This window comes from Macrobrachium rosenbergii, chromosome 48 (genome assembly GCF_040412425.1).
Source record: "Macrobrachium rosenbergii isolate ZJJX-2024 chromosome 48, ASM4041242v1, whole genome shotgun sequence".
Classification (NCBI taxonomy): domain Eukaryota; kingdom Metazoa; phylum Arthropoda; class Malacostraca; order Decapoda; family Palaemonidae; genus Macrobrachium; species Macrobrachium rosenbergii.
This window is the reverse complement of record NC_089788.1, coordinates 14,146,952-14,169,467: the sequence shown is the minus strand read 5'-3', so window position 1 is coordinate 14,169,467 and position 22,516 is coordinate 14,146,952. Positions and strand designations below refer to the sequence as shown.

Sequence of the window (22,516 nt, the reverse complement as noted above, 5' to 3'; positions counted from 1 at the left end):
GTTGCTGAAATCCATTCCCATTAGCAGGGCTACATAAAAACTAAATAAAATTAAGAAATTCTACAACCTAAAAACTTGCTTAAATATTTAATATTTAAATAAAATATCTAGATACATGATATATCAGTCAACTCTTTAAGCTAAATATAAAATGAAATTTATGAACAGAACACAGTTGTGGGAAATAAAATAGATATAAAAATATACTAACTGTTAAGAGGTGTTGTTGGAAACTGTATAGGCTTTGGAAGGAATACGCAAAAAGGATGCTAAAGAGAGAGAGAGAAAAAAAAGAGGGGGACCTGAGAAATAGGTCGTTGGAATGGTTGGAAGTGGTTTAACTGCTTAAGGAAGGTGTCAGTTTCTTGATGTATAGATTCTGAGAGAAGAAGGAAGTGGCCATTTGACGTTCGAGAATGTATCTGGAAATTGTGCAGATTATTATTTTAACGTGAATTTGAATGATTTTGTGACATCGAAAGTCCTCAACGAGAACTGTTCCTTTGGATGTCTGTTATATTTTTGTCAGATCTTTGTTTTGATACCCAATAGTTGATATAGTTATGCTCTGGTATGTTGCACTCCCCTCTGCATTTCCTAATTCTTATCACCTCCTCTTTTTATACGAGGCTAGTCTGTTATTATCCCTCTTCCTTCTGTGTTCCCAGATTCCTACAACTTGGATTTGAAGGGCGGGTCCTTAATTATCCCTCACTATCTATTCACTTCAGAATATTTTATCAACGGTTTTTTTTTTTTTAGTTTTATTACCATTAATATATATTTGACATACCAATAACTGTTGTAAGTAGAAAACTTTCGAAGTTTTCTTATTCACGAAATATTTAAGTATATTTCAGATCTTTGAATTCAGCGGTGCTTTCAGATTAACCTGTTTTATCAGGGAATAGCATTCTCTCTCTCTCTCTCTCTCTCTCTCTCTCTCTCTCTCTCTCTCTCTCTCTCTCTCTCAACAAACATTCAGTTACTGCCTATAAATAGACGTTATATAAATACGCAACTTGATAAGTTAATGAATGCTATTAACTAGCTGTAATTACCAGCGCTAATATTAATTTCTCCGCAGATAAAAAAAGAAACTCTTAAAAAGAGGATGTCTTGCACTCGAGAGAAAAACTATAATTAATGGGGTTATTTATAGTTACCCATCTTACAGATCTGGGTAGACGTGCACGCACTCACGCACGTACATACATACACACAGACATGAAGACCATTTGTCTTATTTTCTCGACTCTGACTTCCCTTGTTTCTTTCTTTATTTAGTCTTCATTCGTATGGTTGGTTTTCCCTGTTACTTCTCATTCATCTGTTTACTTATTTTTCCTTGTACCTTCTCATTTATTTACTTAATTATTTACTTATTTATTTATTTAATTATGGATATATTGAAAAAAGTTAATTTTCCCATACATTTAGTTTTCGCCATACCATCTCTACCCAATGCGGTCATTTTGCAGATGATGGCAATGTGGTCTGCGGTAGCTTCCTGGGAAAGGTCACTATGTGTTTGTTTGTTATAATGAATGATTTTAATGGGTATTAAATGTTCGTATAGTTTTATTTAATTCTGCTCTTACGTTTTGCCTAAAGCTCCTTGAATGTTAATACAACACGGAAGTGCTAACATTCAAGGAGGATTAGGCAAAACGTAAGAGCAGAATTAAATAAAACTATACGAACATTTAATACACATTAAAATCATTCATTATAACAAACAAACAAATAATGACCTTTCTTAGGAAGCTTCCGCAGACCACATTGCCATCATCTGCAAAATGACCGCATAGGGCAGAGATGGTATGGCTAAAGTAAATGTATGGGAAAATTAACTTTTTAAATATATTAATAATTAAATAAATAAATAAGTAAATAATTACGTAAATAAATAGAGAAGGTACAAGGAAAAAAGAGCAAACGGATGAATGAGGGAAAACTAAATTGTATAAGGTAAATGACGTTATCGCCGTCACGTACCTGTTCGTATTTTCGTCCCGTTTGTGCCCTCTGCTTTCCCATGTGCCAGATGCACGAAGAATGATGCAACACCTGAAGAAACGCGAGTCGAAAAGAATAGAAAAAGGCCGAAAAGGATAGAAACCGAGATTACGTCAGAGTTGCATCTGCTGTGGTCACCGGAGAGTGTCGCGCAAACCGGAATTCATTTTCTTATTTTTCATAGAGTTATTTTGTTTAGGTTCTTATGAAGGGATGATGACGGGAGCTTCTTTGAGTTAGAGAAATCAGATGACTATTATGGTGTAATGAGGCAGTGAAGTTAGTTTGTGTCGGGTTTCTTATTTGTTGTGCTTGGCGTTATGGCTAAGAAATTGAATTTGTTATTATTATTATTATTATTATTATTATTATTATTATTATTATTGAAACCGAATCTCGGTTACGTGTAATACATAAGTGTTAAATTACTATGACAACTCGGGCATTTAATTTTTCATTGAATGTTCCCGCTCGTCGTAATCATAGTTGCAAGATTATTGCAGTTATTATGATTGTTGTTTATGGAAATTTAATACTTAATGGGATACGGAATATAGAAATAAACTTCTAACTCACGAGGGGATCGAACATAGGCCCTCACAGGTGAGAGACGAGCGGCCTACCAATGATGACTTCTGTGACACATTTGGTATGGCCCTCGTCTCGTGAGTGGTTTACATTCGATCCTTGGGCGAGATAAAAGTACTTTTATTATTTTATAATCGTGGTAATTATTTATTAATGAGCTTGATGGCGCGCACTACGCTGCGCCGGAACCCGGCACTGCCCGTCATGTCTTCCCTACACTCCCGATCCCTTACCTACCCCGCCCCCACCCAGGGCGGACAAACAAGGAAAAGCCACTCGGATTTTATTATTATAGAAGATTGGTTACTGTAATTTTAGAAAAATTAGGAATTATTTGCATCCGTAAATATCCCTGTAAGCTGTAAGCTAATGTTACATGATATTGATTCGTAATTGTATTACGGGCTAGTCGCGGAAGTAATTAGAAACATCTTCGTGGTTTGTGAACCAATTAAAGAACTTCAATTAGTGTATGCTGACATTCTGTTTACACTCAGGTTTTATGTTTCTTAAAATTTGTATGATTTAATAGCCTTCAAAACATCTATATAATTCATAAGGTTTGATAACTTTGAGCCTGTTATTTTCTGAAATATCTCGTAGGTCCCAGTGCTTGGCCTTTGGCCTAAATTCCATATTCAATTCAATTCAATTCAGTCATGGGTTTAAAACTTTTGAACTGACACGTGTTTCGAGAAGCTGTCACAGGTATTTCATCACTTGTTGTCTGTCATATCATATTTCTTCCTCAAAACTTTTTTTTTTTTTACATTCAACAGCTGTTAAACATATTAGTTGCTTACCTCATTCCCAAAGCTTCTTAATGTTTATATATATATATATATATATATATATATATATATATATATATATATATATATATATATATATATATATATATATATATATATATATATATATATATATATATAATATATATATATATATGTGTGTGTGTGTGTGTGTGTGTGTGTGTCTAATAGCTTACACGCCTTTATAAGGTAAGTTACTAAACGACCAAACAGTTACAATGGCGTCCCCCGAAATTTTATTAAACTTATAATCATTTCTTTATTGAGCAAGAGGACTTAACGTCAGCCAGAGTAACTTTTTCCCCTTTTTTGTGAACATTTTACGGAGCCAGTTGTCTGATTATAATTTGGGATTCACACATTATTCACCAAGCTTCCTACTTACCTAACGGTAATTAGTACTTCGTTAGTTATAAATATATATAGTCATTTGCCTTTCATATTCTTACTTCTGCTTCTCGGATATTATTTGCTGGGGACGTTGACTTATTTGAAAGTGTCAGTGCTGGCAGAAAGCCGGCAAAAAAAAAGAAAAAAAAAAACACCCAAACAACCGTATTTGGAAACGCATTCAGTAAAGTCAACATTTTCGTTGCAAGATGCTTTGGAAGTTTACCGAACAGCAACTCTAATGCTCCAGATCATGCTTGTGCTTCATAATGCTTTCAGTGATCGACCCAGAGCATTGGTTTATGTTGATTCATTAGATAGGCTATCGTAAAATACCAGAAACCTTCATGATGAATGAATTACTTATGTTAATTGAATTAGAGACTACTCTTAAGAACAGTATTTTTGACAAATGATTTTTTTTTATTGTAGCGTTTATTCTTTGAGTTGCAGCTTCGTGTCGGTTGTTATAATCCCAACTTGATCTCCTCTTGTCATGGGCCTTAATCCGTGAAGAACCATTAATAAATTGTTTAAATACATACATTAATATATATATATATATATATATATATATATTATATATATATATATATATATATATATATATATATATATATATATATATATATATATATATAGTGTTTGTCTGTGCAGAGAGAGAGAGAGAGAGAAAATAAATGTGTATAATGTACAGTACACCTTTGAAGTTCACGCCCGATAGTTTTATGCTTTTGGAAACTTGCCATCGTAACTTTTGAAATTTGTTTGTTTAGTAATATTTATTGTTTTATGATGAAAAAAATCTTCCTCTTACCTTCTTTTATGCATGTAAACCCAAACTAATACTAGCAAGGCAAATCTCATTTTAGTTTATTGCTCGAAAGTGGTTAACCAGCGTTGTTCTTTGTAGTATTGCAACATCTTGTTTTACTGTTTAAATAGCTTCCAGGACTCAGTCGTTAGGAAAATACTCTGTTAATTTTTGGCAGACTTTAAACATTTTTGGCGTATTTTCTCAAGATTCTTTACCTTATATCGTCAGCTTTCAGAAACACTTCACGCACTTGCATACACATGCATTACAGTATATATATATATATATATATATATATATATATATATATATATATATATATATATATATATATATATATATGTATATACATACATATACATACATATATATATATATATATATATATATATATATATATATATATATATATATATATATATATATACACACATACACATGCACGAAAATATACCCATTAATATTGAATTCACTATACCTTGGAAATAGCATAGAACCACAGGGAATTATATATGATAAATAAATCTGCCGGTCAGGATTCGAACATGGGCCTTCGGGTTTGATACAGAAGAAATTCAGCTATCAAGAGACACCCCAAAAGTCTTAGGTTCGAATCTTGGCCATTCAAATTCACATTTACAACTTGATTATATATATATATATATATATATATATATATATATATATATATATATATACACAGTATATACATACACTGTACATACATACATACAAATCGGCGTCTACGTATATAATAACAAATTCCTATAAGAATTGCCAGCGCAGTAGCCAGGTCATAATATCAATTTTGGAGAGTACTCTTCGTTGAACTTATCCAGTTGTTACGCTTCCAATGATTTGCTTTTCTTTTACCACAAGAGTTTTCATTGAATTCGGCTCTGCCTTACTTATGGAAATTTCAACTTAGTTGTGTTGAGACCTGGATTCTTTCTGTATATATCTATCTCCATTCACATACATTTACACACGCACTATAACACACAAACATATGTTTATAAGTACACACAGATGTATAAACGCTTACATTTTGAAACCTCAAGCACCTGCCTTATTCTTCCGTAGGGGAAAATAAAAGACCATTGTGGTTTATTCCTCAGTAATTCGTAATTGCCGTCTGCCCTTATTTATCTGTCGACTTACTACGTGTATTGTTCAGTCTTAGGTCAATAAAAAAAATTACCGTCATATCAAAGTAGTTCAATTTAGCTTTGTAAGACTCGACTCTCATCGTCTTGAAAGCGAACGTCCACTATTCTGTACTAGAGAGAGAGAGATTTCAGCCACGAGGGCAGTAGTGGTAGTAAGTAGCCTAGGCTGTGGAAGGGGGCACACCGTAGTGCCAATTGTAGTAAGTATCAGGGCCAGCGGCTATTTTTACAAAGAGCCATCGGTCGGCCGAATGCAGAGCATGCGAGAGAGAGAGAGAGAGAGAGAGAGAGAGAGAGAGAGAGAGAGAGAGAGAGAGAGAGAGAGAGAGAGAGAGAGATTGGGATTGGGGGTGAAATGTCTACTTCCTTGGACATGACTTTTAACAGTAGTACCTCCTCCATCTGGCTCCCCCTTCCCCCCTTCATACTTCTTTTCTTTCTCTAACGCCACTACTTACTAATCTTAGAACGGTGGTTTTCCCTTCTCTAAAATCCTCTCATATTTCTGTATGTCTTCCAGTATGTAAAGTTTCATACGTTACACACACACACACACACACACGTATATATATATATATATATATATATATATATATATATATATATTGTGTGTGTGTGTGTGTGTGTGTATATATATATATATATATATATATATATATATATATATATATGTAAAAAATCGTTTTAAATGCATATTCTAGGTTGAGCTTTACAAAAACTATGTAAATATATAGGCCTATACCTTAAAGAATTCTTATCTCTTATTTATGAATTGCACTATTCTTAAAACTTTTAATTGTAAATAGGAAATGACTAATGGGGCTCTTTCTTTATGGGAGTTATGGAGAGCAGAGTTGAACACTGTGCAATGTACTACCAAGAACGATAAGAATTCTCCAAGCTCATACATTCTTAGGTCTGCCTGAGGGTCAGATATTTTGCTAGCGGTAATAAACTCGTCGTCACAATGCTAATGAAAGTTTGAAAGTTGCAAATATTAGTCTTATTTCATTGCTGCGGCAATAATAATCACAAAACTATCCAGTCTCACTCTTACTTGACCGTGGTGGCAGTCGTCATAATATCTTATTTCGTTGTAACGACAAAAATTAGTCAAGGACATACTCTCTTTCGGCTATACTTCACTTTAATGCCATTATTTTATTTCAGCCATACATTGCAACGGCAAGTATTTTGTTTCAGCTCTATTTCATTGTAACAAAATTATTTTATTTCAGCCTTCGTTGTAACAGCAGCATTTATTTCAGCCTTACTGCGATGTAACAACGGTATTTTATTTCACCCTTTACTGTAAGACCAGTATTATGTTTCAGTCTTGTTTGGTTGTAACGACCGTATTTTGTTTCAGCCTTAATTCATTATAATGACATTATTTTGTGTCTGCCTTACTTCATTGTAACGACAGTATTTTGTTTCTTCCTTACTTCATTGTAACGACAGTATTTTGTTTCTGCCTTACTTCATTGTAACGGCAGTATTTTGTTTCTGCCTTACTTCATTGTAACGACAGTATTTTGTTTGTGCCTGACTTCATTGTAATGACATTATTTTGTTTCAGCCTTACGTCATTGTAACAACAGTATTTTATTTCTGCCTAACTTCATTGTAATGACATTATTATGTTTCAGCCTTACTTCATTGTAACAACAGTATTTTGTTTCTGCCTTTATTGTAACAACAGTATTTTGTTTCTGCCTTTATTGTAACAACAGTATTTTGTTTCTACCTTACTTCATTGTAATGACTATTTTTTCAGCCTTCATTTTAATAGCAGTATTTTGTTTCTGCCTTACTTCATTGTAAAGGCAGTATTTTGTTTCAGCCTTGTTTAATTGTAATGACAGTATTTTGGTTCAGCCTTCATTGACAGTATTTTGTTTCTGCCTAACTTCGTTGGAATGACTATTTTGTTTCAGCCCTACTTCATTGTAATGACAGTGTTTTGTTTCAGTCTGGTTTCAGCCTGACTTCATTGTAATGACAGTGATAAGTCACATATTTATCCCATTTAACCATATTTCATAGAGTGTAATAGTTTCAGCCTGTAAGAGTAAACGTTCCAATTATTTTCCATTCCAGATAAAACGGTGAGAGATGGGTGGAGAACAAAGCCGAGACGCCGGGGGCGTGGTGGGCGTGGGCGGTCGGATGGACAGTATGGAGGGACGGGGTCCCGACGCCCGCCCTACGTCAACATCGCCACGCCCATCCATTTGTTCGGACGCCGATCTTCCTTATATCTCCTATACTGTCAATCGGCCCATAGGCGGTAAGTGGGTCCAGAGGATTTCTCTCCCTCTTCGTTGTTGTTGTTTTTTTTTTTTTTTTTTTTTTTTTATAATCCGGTGATTCTTACTTATAAAGGAGAGTGCCTAATGTTCCTTCGCTGTGTGTAGGTATGGTATTGATTTGCTTTGTAAATTTTATAAATTTTCTGTGGTTTTTCTCGCTTATAAATAATGTATGCCGAGTTTTCTTCCATCTGCCGTTTGATAATTCGTCATGAGTCGTAGAAAGAATACTAAGATAAGGACTGATATCTTAACAGTTAGTATTTCTGTTTGAAGACTTAAGTGGAGCTGGAAGATATGCCCGATTTATTAACATTTTTTTTTTTAATTCTAATGACCCATGATAAAGATAATCGTGAAATAATAGCGTAACCAAAATGTTTGAGTGAGGTTAGATTTTTATTTGTATTACGCGCAGTAAAAAGTGTCTTGTTACTTTATCGTTAATTTTAAGATTGTTGATGTATTAATCGATGTCTGAGAAAAACTGCGGTTTTGTTGTATCCTAAGTAATTTTTTTTTATTTGTCTGTTATTTTAGGCATGTTGTTTGTAACTTCATTCTTTGTGAAATATATGTCGCAAAGTAAAGGGGTGCGCTCAGTTGGGATTATTCATTAAAAGTATAAGATGTTTTGAAATTAGATCTGCCTGGTTGCCATAGAAAGCATAAATAGGTTTTATGTTACACAATGCATATTTAGCTCACTTGTTGTTATACCTGCAAGTCAGCATCTACTTCCGGACCATAACAGAGTACCATTGTTGCAATGCCATCATGGTGCACACCTGTTGCATAGCTACATCTTTTGTCCCCGAAACGGTGTCATATGTGCATATTAAAATGATCAGTTCATCCTTTAAAAGTTCATTGTCAGTGGGTTACCATTTCTGCTCAGAATAGAAAATTTGGAAAAAGAGTCATAAACTATAACAAGCGAAAGGTCCCAATGAACGTTTACGAAAAATATCATTTCACCCTACCCTCTTCAGGAAGGGGGTGGTGTCTCTGAGGTCAGAATGCTTATTGTTTGAGAACATCGTCATTTTAATCAATTAAAAGGTCAGGTCTTTTTGTACAGGTAATTGAAGACTAATGTGAATCCCGTTCTCCATAGTTGAGCAGGGTCAGTGGGGTCGGGATGTAAACTTTTAAAATTATATTGCGCCGTGTAATAGGAGGTTGGTGGTGTCATATAAAACGGGTCTGTGTGGTGGCATTACAGGACACCACTTATCATAAACAGAGTGTCTTTGTGACCTCAGGTATATAGGACGATTAATTAATGGGATTTAATGGCTGACAGTAGCTGTGAATGTCCTGTGGCTTACCCTTTTATTTACTGATGCATTGTCTGAATGGGTTCAGACTTTTCAAAGAATATTTAGAGTGCATTTTCCTTTGTGAAGGTTACTTGCTGTTATTGTACATATTTACATGGGTTTGGTTATGCTTTTATTCACACTATTCTCCTTCCCTTTCCCTGGTCTTCCATTGACGTATCTGCTTCGCATCTCAGCTGCGTACAATAAATATTTCCCCAGGGAGCTTCCAAAACAATGATGGAAAGACAATTCTCTTAATTATGGTACTGACAGAAATAAGGGACGTGAAATTCAGGAGAGAAAGTCATTAGTTATGATAAGAAATGAAATGTTTGAAATTCAGTGTAATACGAACTGCCAGTTACAAGTCTAAGGAGTCACTCGCTGCATTTCGAGAAAGAATTGGAAAAACTCGTTATTTATGATTCCTCTGTGGCTGGGCCTCCCTTTGGGAAAGGGGCCAAAAATTGGCCTTGGTTGTGTTTCTTGTAAATACGGATGAGATCTTTTATTTTATGCGTCTGTAAATTGCGATAAAGAGTACTTTGTCTTTTCTTTAGAATTGGATTTTACGTTAGTTTTCTCCCTCATGCTGTCTTTTTTTTCTTCTTCTTTTTATCGAGGAGGGATAACTGTGTTTGTTTGTTAGCACATTCCGCATTTTGTTTTTTAAGTTAAATATTAGGCTAACATTTCAGTTAAGGCGGAAGGTCTTGGTTAGGAAAGATAGTCGAAAATGGCTTTACATTTTTGGTAATTAGCGTCGGAAATGCAATATTTTATAATATGTGTGCTATTCATTTATGTATTTTGTACTTCCCAACTAATATTCCCACGTCTTACATATATAAAAAAAATTACAACTTGGAAGGCACTGACAGTAAAAAGGAATTATATCTTGAGGCGAACACAACTTTCACAACAAACCGTATCCTTTCTTGAATACTATGGAGAGAGGATAATTACCTTCCTCATCCTGGTAATGCAAAAAGAAATACATTCGCAACACCCAAGGCTAGGTATGTGAGTATTCTATAGCAAATGGAGTTACATGTTATTTTTTGCCATTATAGTTGGTTGCAAAATTTGTGCTGTACACTTTCAGTCAAAAGAGAATTATAATAGAAACGTGCCATGTTTGTCAGTTAGTGATGATTATATTTAAGGTAGTTGTATTGGAGATGTGAATGCAAAAGCAGAAGTTACTGAAGGGATTTGAATTTACGGGATGTGTATTTAACATTGCCTTAGAGTTAACGACCAGTAAACAAAGACGGATGACTATACAATTCAGTGGCCTTGAATTTCAGTTGCAATAAATTTCTAAAGTTAATGATTGAAAAATCTTTTAGTTTAAAAGGATATTTAGGAAAAGTTAATGATTGAAGAGTCTTGTTGTTGAAAAGTATATTTTGGAAAGTTGATGACTGAAGAGTCTTCTTGTTGAAAATTTTTTTAAGGAAAATTAATGATTGAAGAGTCTTTTTGTTAAAAAGGATATTTAAGAAAAGTTAATGATTGAAGAGTCTTCTTGTTAAAAAGGATATTTAAGAAAAGTTAATGATTGAAGAGTCTTCTTGTTAAAAAGGATATTTAAGAAAAGTTAATGACTGAAGATTCTTCTTGTTAAAAAGGATATTTAGGAAAAGTTAATGATTGAAGAGTCTTCTTGTTAAAAAGGATATTTAGGAAAGGTTAATGATTGAAGAGTCTTTTTGTTGAAAAGTATATTTAGGAAAAGTTAATGATCGAAGAGTCTTTTTGTTAAAAAATATATTTAGGAAAGTTAATGATTGAAGAGTCTTCTTGTTAAAAAGGATATTTAGGAAAAGTTAATGATCGAAGAGTTTTTGTTAAAAAGTATATTTAGGAAAGAGTCTTTTTGTTGAAAAGGATATTTAGGAAAAGTTAATGATTGAAGAGTCTTCTTGTTAAAAAGGATATTTAGGAAAAGTTAATTATTGAAGAGTCTTTTTGTTGAAAAGGATATTTAGGAAAAGTTAATAATTGAAGAGTCTTCTTGTTAAAAAGGATATGTAGGATAAATGGATGTGAGATGAGTTACGGGAATAGTTGAATTGTTTTAATGGGAATTGACGCAATTAGAGTATTGGTTAAAGAGTGTTAAACAAAATTTCAGGATGTGGTTTTGAATGTGAAAAAAGTTAGCACGTGCATCACTTCACCACAAAATTATAAAGTTTGATAATGCTGTCTATCTAAAATATGCTGTAACCATAGATGGAGATCGTTGATTGTATCATTAGGGGTCAAACATATTGCTCGTAGTGGATGTGTAGAAAAAGTCAATAGTGAGATGATAAAATAAGTGCTGTGTTGAAATGAAAAATTGATGTTAAAATGACAGTTTTAAGAAAGGATTAAAGTACTAGACAAATCTAAATTAGAGTATAGGAAATAAATAGAAAAATATAAATAAATCCAGTAAAAATCTCACCATATACATTAAGGTGTTTGTGAAGTACTTGATGGGCCAAACGGTGGTAGCTAAACATCAGAAGAAGCAGAATAACAAAATCAAACAAATATAAAAAGGCAACGTTGTATGTAAAGGATACGAACTGAATATTTTAAACGAGGTGCTGGATACCGGTAATGGAGAATGTACTTACGATATCATTGCAAATATGTAAATCTTGTTGTATTAGTTCGAAAGGTAAGAATGTCTTTAGAAGTTGAAATTAATAAAGATACACGTTATAGTGTGCAGTAAATGATGGACAGTTGTCGTACATATATGGATTAGAAGGGATTAACTGCTGTAGCAATAACAAAAATTGGCTGATGGTTACTCACAAAACTTGCATATATTAATCAAATTTAATATAGCAGTTTTTTCTTGAAAAATAGCTGAGTAAGAGAAGTATAGCATATCAGAATAGCAAATTTTGCATAGGTATAGAATAGCAAATTTTGTCTAGGTGAAGAGATTATTGTTTGCTGAGAAGGTTGGACCAGAAAAGTGAATTTTATCATATTAAGAGTAACAAAGAGTAAAAGGGAAGAAGTATGAAAAAGTTGAGCGGTAGGTAGTAAAGGCCCACATCTTTTTAGAACCGTGATTGTGTGTGCATGTTGTGAGTAATATTTTGAAAGGAGAGTGGACAAGCTGCAGACGACGTGATTGAGTGTTTTAGAAAGCTGAAGAAAAGTATGAAAGCATGTGCAGTGGCGTTATGAGTAACTGGTTGATGAAGGTTGCCCATTTTGAGACAAATTCATGCACCCATGAACTGTCATGCACGTGCTCGCGCACCCACAAAAAACGCACGAACGCTAGTGGGCGCGCCTGTGCACATACGCATAGCGAAATAAATTGTATAAGAACGGTCTGTGTTTGTGGTAAGAATGCGTGGTTTATTTGTCAGTGGAAGTTTGCATTTGGGAACGAAAGTGTCTTGTTCATTAAAAGGGAAGCTTTAGTTTTTAAGTAATTGGCCTTTTTAATGTGTGCGCGAAACCTCGGCAGAAAGACGAGTAACCATTGATTGGCCCCTTAGGGAGTAATGCCGTCGTTGCGGTTCTTTGCAGCGTTCCTTAGGCCCCTAGCTGCATCTCCATTCATTCCTTTTACTGTACCTCCGTTCTTATTCTCGTTCTTCCATCTTAAGTTCTACCTTCTCCCAACAAGTGATACATAGGGCAATTACAAGTTTTCCTCCTGTTACACTTTTTTAAAACCCCTTTACTCTCAGTTTCCCTTTCAGCGCTGAGTGACCTCATAGGTCCCAGCGCTTGGCCTTTAGCCTAATTTTTATATTCCATTTCCAACCACTGATTGGGGTAAAGGGAAAGGCATTTGCGTAAAGATATTGGAATCTTATCCTAGTGGTGTAAACATGTCAAGAGAATTTGAGAAATGTGGCTCGTAAAAATGATGTGCAAAGATGAAGCCTTTTTCAACAACTTGATAAGAAATGCCAAGTTTTATTTATTTATTTATTTATTTATTTTTGTGTTTATTAATCATGGATGATGAAAGATATGAGATGAATTTTTCATTTTGAGAAGCAAAGTGCAGTAAAGGTAATCATTCTGCTGTTTGGTGGGGGTGAGAAAATAAGTCTAATGATACAGTCACATGAAGGGGATATTTATTGATTGGTGCTCTCTCGCCTTTTGAAAGGAAATGAGTTTTGTAGCTGATAAATTACTTATATGCTTGTTTGAATTTATTTCTCCAGCAGTTTTACAAATGTCTTACACACAAGAATTCTTGCCCTCACGTATTAACATTATACAGTATGTATGTATGTACGTATATATATATATGTATATAGTATATATACTGTATATATATATTTTTTTTCCGAGGCCCTATCCATCCCCGTGGGTGCCACAGGAAATGATTGACTGACATACAGGTGTATAAATACAGTATATATGTGTGTGTATGTGTATATTAAAAATTGTACGTCTTGTAAGGTTGTGAAGTCTACGGTCGTTGTCCTCCCGATGTCAAAGATTCACAGTTTCTAGTCGGAAAGACCTTGCATTGAAATATTTACTTTGAAGGCGACGACCTCGCAAAGTGTAACGGATCCACCTCTCCCCGTCAAAAATTGCAAATGCTAACAAATTTGTTACTGGTTAGACGCACCGGTTTCAGAAAAAGTCCTTGCACAAACATACATATGTAGGCAATATATATATATATATATATATATATATATATATATATATATATATATATATATATATATATATATATATATATATATATAAATTATATTTATAAACACTCACACTTAAGGTTCTTTGCAGCGTCCCTACGGCCCCTAGCTGCAACCCCTTTCATTCCTTTAACTGTACCTACGTTCATATTCTCTTTCTTCCTTCTTACTTTCCGCCCACTCTTAACAATTCTTTAATAGTGCAGCTGCGAGGTCATCCTTCTGTTACACCTTCCAGATCTTTTTTACTGTCAATTTCCGTTTCACCGCTGAGTAACCTCATAGATCCCAGCGCTTAGCCTTTGGTCTAAACTCTACATTCTAATCTTTCCTTTATATATATATATATATATATATATATATATATATATATATATATATATATATATATATATATATATATATATATATATATATATATATATATATGTGTGTGTGTGTGTACACGCACACACACACACACACACACATATATATATATATATATATATATATATATATATATATATATATATATATATATATATATATATATATATATATATATATATATATATATACATACATATATATATATATATTCCTGTATACTGTAATTATTGTCTTGTAATACTAAGAACCCCTGATATCCTGCTCAAAATATAAAAGGCCTTTGTGTTAAAAAATATCGGTGTAGATGAGCATGTTTTGATTTTGTATTGGCGTGTGAGTGTTTAGCGAAACAACATTCTAGCAAAGTCGGAGCATTTTCACAAACTTTCAAATTTCACAAACTTTCAATTTTCACCGCAAGATTTATTGTAGAGAAAGACGAGGAGAAATCGGGTGCACATGGACGTTTCGTGGAGGGGGTTCAGTCCGAAATACTTGCTGGGTGATTAAGAGAGACTGTTATAGTGACGTCAGAAACTGCATACCAGCAATCCAAGAATACAACAGACGAGGACACGAGAGAGAGAGAGAGAGAGAGAGAGAGAGAGAGAGAGAGAGAGAGAGAGAGAGAGAGAGAGAGAGAGATTAAGTGGCACAGGAGGAGGAGGAGGAGAAGATTAGGGAGTCTCCCCTTTAGAAGAAAGGGGGAGGAAGAGAATGGGGGTTTCGGTAGAAAAGAATGTTATTTGGCGTCCTCCGATGGAGGAAAGAACAAGGAAGTTTGAAACGATGGTAGAAAGGCTTTTACCGGTATTCTTGGAGTTGCTTCCAATTTTTGCCTCTCTCTCTCTCTCTCTCTCTCTCTCTCTCTCTCTCTCTCACACACACACACACACACAACAGAATGAAGGAAATATTCAGTACATTTTGCATATTTAAATTTCAAACTTCCTTCTCTGTCGAACTGTGGTGTGTGTGTGTGTGTATGTGTGTGTGAATTACGCAATAACGACAGCAATAACCTCACCAATGCGTCATCGGATGTCAAGGGCGCTTCTCGACTGGCCACCTGTAGAGGTAATAAGAAAAATGGAATTCGTAATACGAAGTGATAGGTCGTGCCATCAGCCATTTATGAAGGAGATGGATTGTTTGCGAACGCCAGCTTCGAGTTTAGGAGAAGAAGAAGAAGAAGAAAAGGAAAGAAAGAAGGAGGGGAAAGAAGAGGAGAGCGGTGGCCCGACGGTGGGTGGGGGATGGAGGGTGAATTTTTATAGAGGGGTGGGAGAGGAGTAATGGGATTGAGGTGGTCTCCTCATTCTCAAGAAAGTTGGCAAAGATTTGTCGGAGGCTGCCGCCGTCCTCTGCAGCCTGCGTCAGGAGCGAAGGAGTGGTTTTGTGCTGGGGTTTTCCAACATTATTTCTCTCTCTCTCTCTCTCTCTCTCTCTCTCTCTCTCTCTCTCTCTCTCTCTCTCTCTCTCTCTCTTTTATGCACAAGTAACAACCTGGCTTTTATTTATATTTTTCAGCCTGTATTTACTTAATGCTCTGTTGCTTTTTTTCTCCTCTGTCTCTCTTTCCTGACATAACACACATAACACCTACAAACATATTACAGCTGTGTTATTTGCCCCTCTGTCACATTACACAGCTCTCTCTCTCTCTCTCTCTCTCTCTCTCTCTCTCTCTCTCTCTCTCTCTCTCTCTCTCTCATACAGGGCTATTTTTTTCTTTTTTACACATATTTGTATTACGGGTTAGCCTCTCTCTCTCTCTCTCTCTCTCTCTCTCTGTGCTGAGCTGCTATATCGGTGATGTGATGTGCAGTTGTGAGTTGTGATGTAATGAAAATAGTATCCACTTTTCCCGAAAACTTTTGAAATGTAGAAGCTTGGATATTCAAGTTCGTCTTGTATTTAGAAAGACTGTTAATCTTAAGGACGGTTTTAGGCTGTGGGAAAAGCATTGTAAAGTCTGCGAGGCCATTTAAACTTAATTCATCCCTGTTGATATATGTATTGAATTGTACACTTGGTAGTTGGCCAACTGTGCCCGATTGCAGTTATGGTAAAGAAGGGCATTAGGCTAGTCGTTTCATTCCCAAATCACCGCTGAGGGAAAAAGGCGTGATATAAATATTATATATATGTATGTATGTATTATATATATGTATATATATATAATTATATATATATATGTATGTGTGTTTGTGTCAGTATACATGTATAAAGTACAAACAAGACAAGGTGCATGGCGCTGATCAATATCATTACAAGTTCAAATGTCGTGCCCCTCATTATTCATGAATAAATGTTAAAATTAGGGAAGGCTAGGCTCATTATATCCCCATCTGTTTGTCCATTTGTCTTTCTCGACCTTTGCTATGAGATTAGGAAGGCAAAATTAGTGGTTCTCTTTAACTCTGCCAGTGCTTTTTGAAGTATATATACTGCAAAAGCCTTAGCAGTCTCCTGTGAAGCACCAATACGAGAAGTATTTTGAGAAGATAAAAATAAAGTTTGTTTTCTTCCTTTTCGTTTATATTTGGCTGCTCTGCATTTGAATTCGTTTACCTTTTTGCATCAAGAAAGTTACCAAATTCGAACATTGTCACGTGACCATGACTATAAGACGTATCTAACGCGTTGCAAGGTTAAGTCGCCTTTCTCGTGAGTGACAATGAAGTATTGACTTTTCCCGTGTCATTTTTTGTATATTTATATTTCTCTATTTTCCTGCACGAAATGTTTATGCTTAAGTTTATGGTCATGAGGGAGAAATAAAGAATTAAATTCGGGAGGTGCTAGTAGGAGAGAAAGAAGAATGCATTGCAATCAGCGGGGTTGCTAGGAAGAGAAAAACAAAGAATGCAATTAAGGAGGTGCTAATGAAAGAATGATGGTTTTCTATCCATGTGTGTTTATTAAGCAATGGAAAAATGTTAACTAAGAGCATATGAGCCCAAGAAAGATAAAAACTATGATCATTTTTTACTGTTTTAAACTAGGACTTGACTTGCCTCACCGTAGTTCGGGAGGGAAATATGGAAAGGATATAGCTCCATAATCTTCTGATTCTGAAGACGTGGAAAGTAGGGACCTTCAGAAATTATGGAGACAAGGAGGGAAGGCCGCCTCTAAAATTCAGGAGACGTGGAAAGCAAGGACTTTTGGAGACATGCAAAGTAGGCCAGTTAGAAAATTCTGGAAAAGGACTTCCAAATATTGTGTAGGCTTGTAATAGAGGCCAACAAAATTGCTGTATGCATGGTAAGTAGGTACTTCCCAAGTATTATATTGGGACGTCCAAAAAATTCCGGAGACATGCTGAGATTTACAAATATTTTGGAGTCACTGAATAGGAACTTTCCTAAAATTCTGGAGTCAGTGAAAATATGGGCTATTAAAAAAAAAATTACGGAACATGGAAGTTAGAGACTTTTAAAAGAGTGGGAGTCAGAAAAAGTATTGATTTCCAAAATTCTGGAAACTTGGAAAATAGGAAGTTTTTAAAAAACATGAAGAAAATTCTGGAGGCAAGGAAAATAAGGATTTCCAAAACAATCTCAAGTTTCTTGCAAACATTGCACTTCTTGCATTATTTTAGATCGTTTGTAAGCAGGAAATAGTAGTATGGGAAAGTGATTGTGTTCTCAGAATTATAGAATGGTTAAAAGGAAACTAATAACAAAATTGGCGAAAGGTGTCTTTGCATGTCACTGCATGCACAAGATTTGGCATTCCTTGCTAGATTCCTAGTTTGACCCAAAATTCGTAGCCCTGAACTTCCCCTGAGGTACGCTAAGAGAGCATTATAGGAATATTGTGATTGCTTGATTCGTAAGTGTTTCATATCGTGGCAGTGGCTATGGTCATCGGTAGTGGAAGCAAACAGTTTGACTAAGAGAGATTATAAGAAGTTTTGAAGAAACTTTCACTTCATACATGTTTTATAAATACTTTCACACCTTACATACCTTCGTAAAATTGTATATGATTTAAAAAATGGAAATATTTATGCGAAATGGGACAACTCATCGCCGGCCCAACTATATCGCCGGCAAACTCATCGCCTCGACTAACGCTAAAAATCCGAACTTAAAAAAAAAAAATAAATAAAAAAGAAAGAGCACAAAAAATAAAAATGTGAAAGAAAAGAAAAATTCAATGCAAGTGAAAAACACTTTTATTTATTAATAGTACTGGCAGGAATATTAGTAATTATAAAATATATTTAACCGACGTATATAATTGTCTTCGAGCCAATTCAGAATTGGCATGTGTTCTGTAGATAATTCGTCAGCTAAAGCATCCACAAAGCTATCTATATGTTCAACAGATACAAATTCAAGAGACAATATCATCTTTACTTTTAACGAAAAATTGTTGTCGTTATTATAACGAGAACTTAGACTCGAAGCCGCAGTGCGCCTCTGCATATTTTGACTTGGGTGAAAGAGGCAACCTTTTAATTCTACGTTTAGAAATATTTCTTTGATTGCGCTAAATGCCGCGAGTTCAAAATCTCATACAATCGATCTCAGGTGCATGGTGGATTCAATTTCTTTTGTTATTTCAAATAACCCTGAATATGCAGCTTTCTGTTTGTTAGGTAAAAAAGCATCAAGTACTGCATGGGATGACACCTACTTTTTGGGCCAGTACAATATACACCTGAGAAAATAATTTTGAAGCTATCTTAAAGGTTCCATCTACATACCAAACTTCTGATGAAACCAAATGGTGCTAATAAAAAATCTTCTTTCTGGTTTGGCTCTGTTTCGTAGGTCGCATATTCATCAGGGATTGCTAACTGATGAAGGTCAATTGGGTCTGGCGGAGAGACGCTCAATTCATTCCAGTTCCGTCGAATAGTTTTCTTCGGATGCAACCCCTGTACCGCTTGGGAAACATTAGCCAAAATTCATTCCTTACTACACTTGGGTTTTCCATTGTCTCTTCAGCTCGTGTTTTAATTTTTGTAGTAATCGTCTTTGCCAGCTCTACTCTTATTGGTGAAGAGTCATGGGGTGTGAGTATTTATGAATTTCACTGTTTCCAAATCTTGTGTGGATTCTTGCTTTACATGTGCTGAGATGTTCACATCGCCAAAACATCAAATCACTGTCGGTTTTACTAAATTTATCAAAAAATTAATAAATATCCATTATGTGAAAGCTTCTCTTTGCCTCGCTGACTTAATACTCCCTCCGTTGTAAAGGGCTTTTTGGAATCATTTCAAACTGAAGTTGCCAGCATCGAAAGGTTATTAATGACTAAAGTCATCGTTTAAGTTGACACATAGTTGAGTTGGTAATTGGGTCATTTGTGGGTAACTGGGTAGTAAGTGGGAAATTATTTTCGTGTTATTTACTGCGTTGTAAATAAAGGTGTCTTTGAGTGAATTTCGATTTTTAGCGTAAGTTCGTTGAGGCTATGAGTTGGGCCGGCGATGAGTCGTGCTAGACTCTATTTATGTTAACATCGTCTGGTCAAGCGCGGCTAGAAAGGAAAAGTATTAAAGGATGGTGATTTATGACAAAAAAAGGAAGACGGTGACAGAAAGAACAAGGAAACAGATGTAGTTCTGTGACCTGAGGCATTCGAACTGAAGTCAGTCGTACATTACGTAGACTCTCAGTGATTCAAGTTAGACTGTATATATGTCGCTGTAGTAGTAAAAATTTTCCTTTTATATATATATATATATATATATATATATATATATATATATATATATATATATATATATATATATTGTGTGTGTGTGTGTGCGCGCGCGCGTGTATGTGTATGAATCTACAGTATATATGTGTCTTAAGTGCAATAGTTTTGCAGGCAACGTATAGTCAGCTCCGAGCTATTTTCTCAGAAAGTTCTCAATCTCTTAAAATTTCAGCAAGTTTCATCAAGTCAAATTCACCTGATCTTTAATTATCTTGATATCGCACTCGAATGCTCAGAAACGGGTGTAAACACGGCATCCCAACTCTCTTTGGTGGCAGTAATTCAAAACCGAATGATTATTTGGAAGGGTAAAATGTCAGAGTTTGGAATCAAATCACTTACTAGTAGCCTGTAGCTTCCGTCGTGTGTGCATATAGCACTTGCATACATACGTAGAGAAAGAGAAGTGGAAACTCTATGGGGATATTTTTCGGTTTATTAGTGATGTCTGTTTGCAAAATAGACATCGTGAAAAAAAAAGTCATATTGTTTTTCAGAATTTAGGTATTTAAGCAAATCATTATTTACGTATTAGATTGAAATCCATATTTTCTCTTAGTATAAATTTCAAAGATTTACTTTCAAAATGTGATAAACATTGCTCTTTTTTATAAATGTCAAAGATTTACCTTCGAAATGTGGTAAACATTGCTATATTTTTTATTTTGAAATGTAAGTTAGTGTATCTAGCTTACGTCTAAATACATGGAGGTCTGTTCAGCATACTATATGGAATAAGAAGCGTGCGTTCTGTCTGTAAAAAAAAGTAATTTTATGAAAATACAAAAACCCATGGGGAATTTAATAAATAAAAAAATACGAATTTTAAAAATCTTAACTTACGCTGATTTTTATCATTACTTAGTTTTTTTTTTTTTACTGCGCAGATGGAAACGTGAGTAATTGTATTTAATGTGTGCGTGTGTTCCAGTGTAGAAGCATGTGCCTTTTTTGCATATTTATTTTTAAAGTTTCATTTTCATTTATCACTTAGTTCCAGTGCTTGGCCTATTGCCAAGACCCGGTACCCAACTTCATTGTAAGCCCTCGGGCCAGCCCTAATCAGTTCAGTGGTCTGGTTAAGCTATTTTATTGGTAATAATGATCTGTCTGTAAAAAAAAAGGTTAGGTTAACGTACAGTCCTGATGAAAAATATGCGAACATATCTTCTTCAGAAGTTGTGGATTAGCACTCCTTTATTCGCTAATGCAGCAGCGGTATTTTTAATTCATAAGCCCATGTGTAGGCGTATGTATATGCTCATTTATGATTACGTCGCATAGTCCGGCAACTTCAACTGAGTACCGAAAACAGTAGAATTTACCTTTTGTAAGCAGCTCAGGGGATTGCGTCATTGTGGTTGAAATGTTGGAACATTACAAAGAGTACCGGTTTATTACTAGTCTCTGAGAATTGCCTTGGTCGTTGTATTTCGTTTCCAGTGTTCACTGCTAGGACTTTGCTCAAAGTTCATTTACAGTTTACAGCTTTAAAACTGTAGTAACTAATTGTCCATTGTTAATGGATGCGTTTTTACGCATTAATTGTGAATGTAATTATGCAACATTTTCATTGCTTAAATACACACATGTATATATGTATGTTTGTGAACATGCTGCATTTTCAGTTTTGACACATATACAGTGTGTATGTATATATATATATATATATATATATATATATATATATATATATATATATATATATATATATATATATATATATATATATATATATATATATATATATAGGATATACATATTTATATATGCATGTTTGTATGGATATATAACTTCTCACAGAGGAATTAAAGTGTCACATAAAGTATAAAGGGTATTTAGCCGTAAGTATATGCCTTATTATAAGGCATTCTCAAGCAAACTCATAAAACTCATATTGCTTGAGAATGTCTTAGAGTAACAACGAAAGATCGTGCTCGCCTTTATTTAACTTAATTTGTGGCCATTTTCTCTCTCTCTCTCTCTCTCTCTCTCTCTCTCTCTCTCTCTCTCTCTCTCTATATATATATATATATATATATATATATATATATATATATATATATATATATACATATTTATATATGCATGTTTGTATGGATATATAACTTCTTACAGAGGAATTAAAGTGTCACATAAAGTATAAAGGGTATTTAGCCGTAAGTATATGCATTCTCAAGCAAACTCATAAAACTCATATTGCTTGAGAATGTCTTAGAGTAACGGCGAATGATCGTGCTCGCCTTTATTTAACTTAATTTGTGGCCATATTTTCTCTCTCTCTCTCTCTC

At 34.6% G+C, this 22,516-nt stretch overlaps 1 protein-coding gene across 5 annotated transcripts in view; it reads left to right on the top strand.

The window, feature by feature from the left end:
- BORCS5 (BLOC-1 related complex subunit 5) overlaps nt 1-22,516 on the top strand; it is a 352,792-nt gene that overhangs the window by 321,417 nt on the left and 8,859 nt on the right. For all 5 annotated transcript variants that reach the window (XM_067091396.1, XM_067091398.1, XM_067091397.1 and 2 more), the window contains one exon: nt 7,896-8,085. In XM_067091396.1, coding sequence (XP_066947497.1) covers nt 7,911-8,085 — 175 coding nt within the window. In that variant the 5' untranslated portion in view covers nt 7,896-7,910. The remainder of the gene's footprint in view (nt 1-7,895; nt 8,086-22,516) is intronic.